The 1,094-nt window shown below is 53.2% G+C and overlaps 1 protein-coding gene across 1 annotated transcript; it reads right to left on the reverse strand.

Annotated features, from left to right (window-relative positions):
- Positions 1–40: 40 nt before the first annotated feature.
- LOC105559901 lies at positions 41–879 on the reverse strand (the record flags this gene model as incomplete). Its single annotated transcript, XM_012008585.1, has 1 exon — positions 41–879. A coding segment is annotated over exon 1 (839 nt), but the record flags the coding sequence as incomplete, so codon positions are not given.
- Between the last annotated feature and the right edge of the window lie 215 nt (positions 880–1,094).

A 1,094-nucleotide genomic window follows, 5' to 3' on the forward strand; every position in this document is an offset into this window, starting at 1 on the left:
TGTGAGCACGCTTTCTCCAATGGTCCGCCGTAGGTGATACTTGATGGACTTTACGACGGCCTCCCATTTTCCTCCCATGTGAGGTGTCGCTGGGGGATTAAATTCCCATCGGGTGTTATCTTGCGAGAGCAGGTGAGAAACTCGCTGATGTTCTTGAGTGCACTGGATAAACAGCCTTTTGAGCGCTGCATCCGCGCCGATGAAATTGGTGCCGCAGTCGGAGTGTAAGGTGTGAGCAATGCCGCGTCTGGATGAGAAGCGTCGATAGGCGGCAATGAATCCCTCCGTTGAGTAGTCACTGACCGCCTCGAGGTGTACTGCTGAGGTTGAGAAGCAGACAAAGACGCAAATCCAGCCTTTTGTTGTTTTGGCACCTCTTCCCTTCCATGTTTTGACGGTGAGCGGCCCTGCGTAGTCCACACCTGTATGAGTGAACGGTCGTGCCTGCGTAACTCGAGAGAGAGGTAGTTGGCCCATCAATTGATGAGCACGGATCCCCCTCTGACGAGCACACGTGACACACCGCAGGATGTGAGACTTGACAGGAGCCCTCCCGCCTAGAATCCAGTATCGTTGTCGGATGTGTGACAGCGTGAGCTGCGTGCCTCCATGTAGAGTCCGTTGATGAGCGTGAGCGATGATCAATGACGACAGCTGACAGTAACGAGGCAGTATTACAGGGTGTATCGCGTCGAATGAGAGAGCTGCTTGAGCGAGTCGTCCGCCGACGCGAATAACTCCTTGGGCGTCGATGTACGCAGTCAATCTGTTGAATGCGTGTGCCTTTGCCAACGGTGATTCTGCCTGTAATGTCTTGAGCTCGTGCGAGAAGTACGTTGCTTGGGTTGCCTGGATCCAGAAGAGCCTCGCTTTCTCCATGGTCTCTGGAGAGATGTGTCTGACAGGCCATGAGTCGTGGACTTTCCTCAACCGTGAGACGAATCTGAAACAGAGAGCTGTAATCCTCAATAGTTTCGTGAGGTTTGAGTACCTGTAGATGAGGTCCCATTGATATTCAGCCCTTGGCGTAACCGTCAATAGCGAAACGCCTGGGCGAGCTTCTGTAGCACTTATCTCGTCAGAGAGTGCTGGTT

The sequence above is a fragment of the Vollenhovia emeryi genome, unplaced genomic scaffold, assembly GCF_000949405.1.
Source record: "Vollenhovia emeryi isolate VEMERY1.0 unplaced genomic scaffold, V.emery_V1.0 DF951439.1, whole genome shotgun sequence".
In the NCBI taxonomy this organism is placed as follows: Eukaryota; Metazoa; Arthropoda; class Insecta; order Hymenoptera; family Formicidae; genus Vollenhovia; species Vollenhovia emeryi.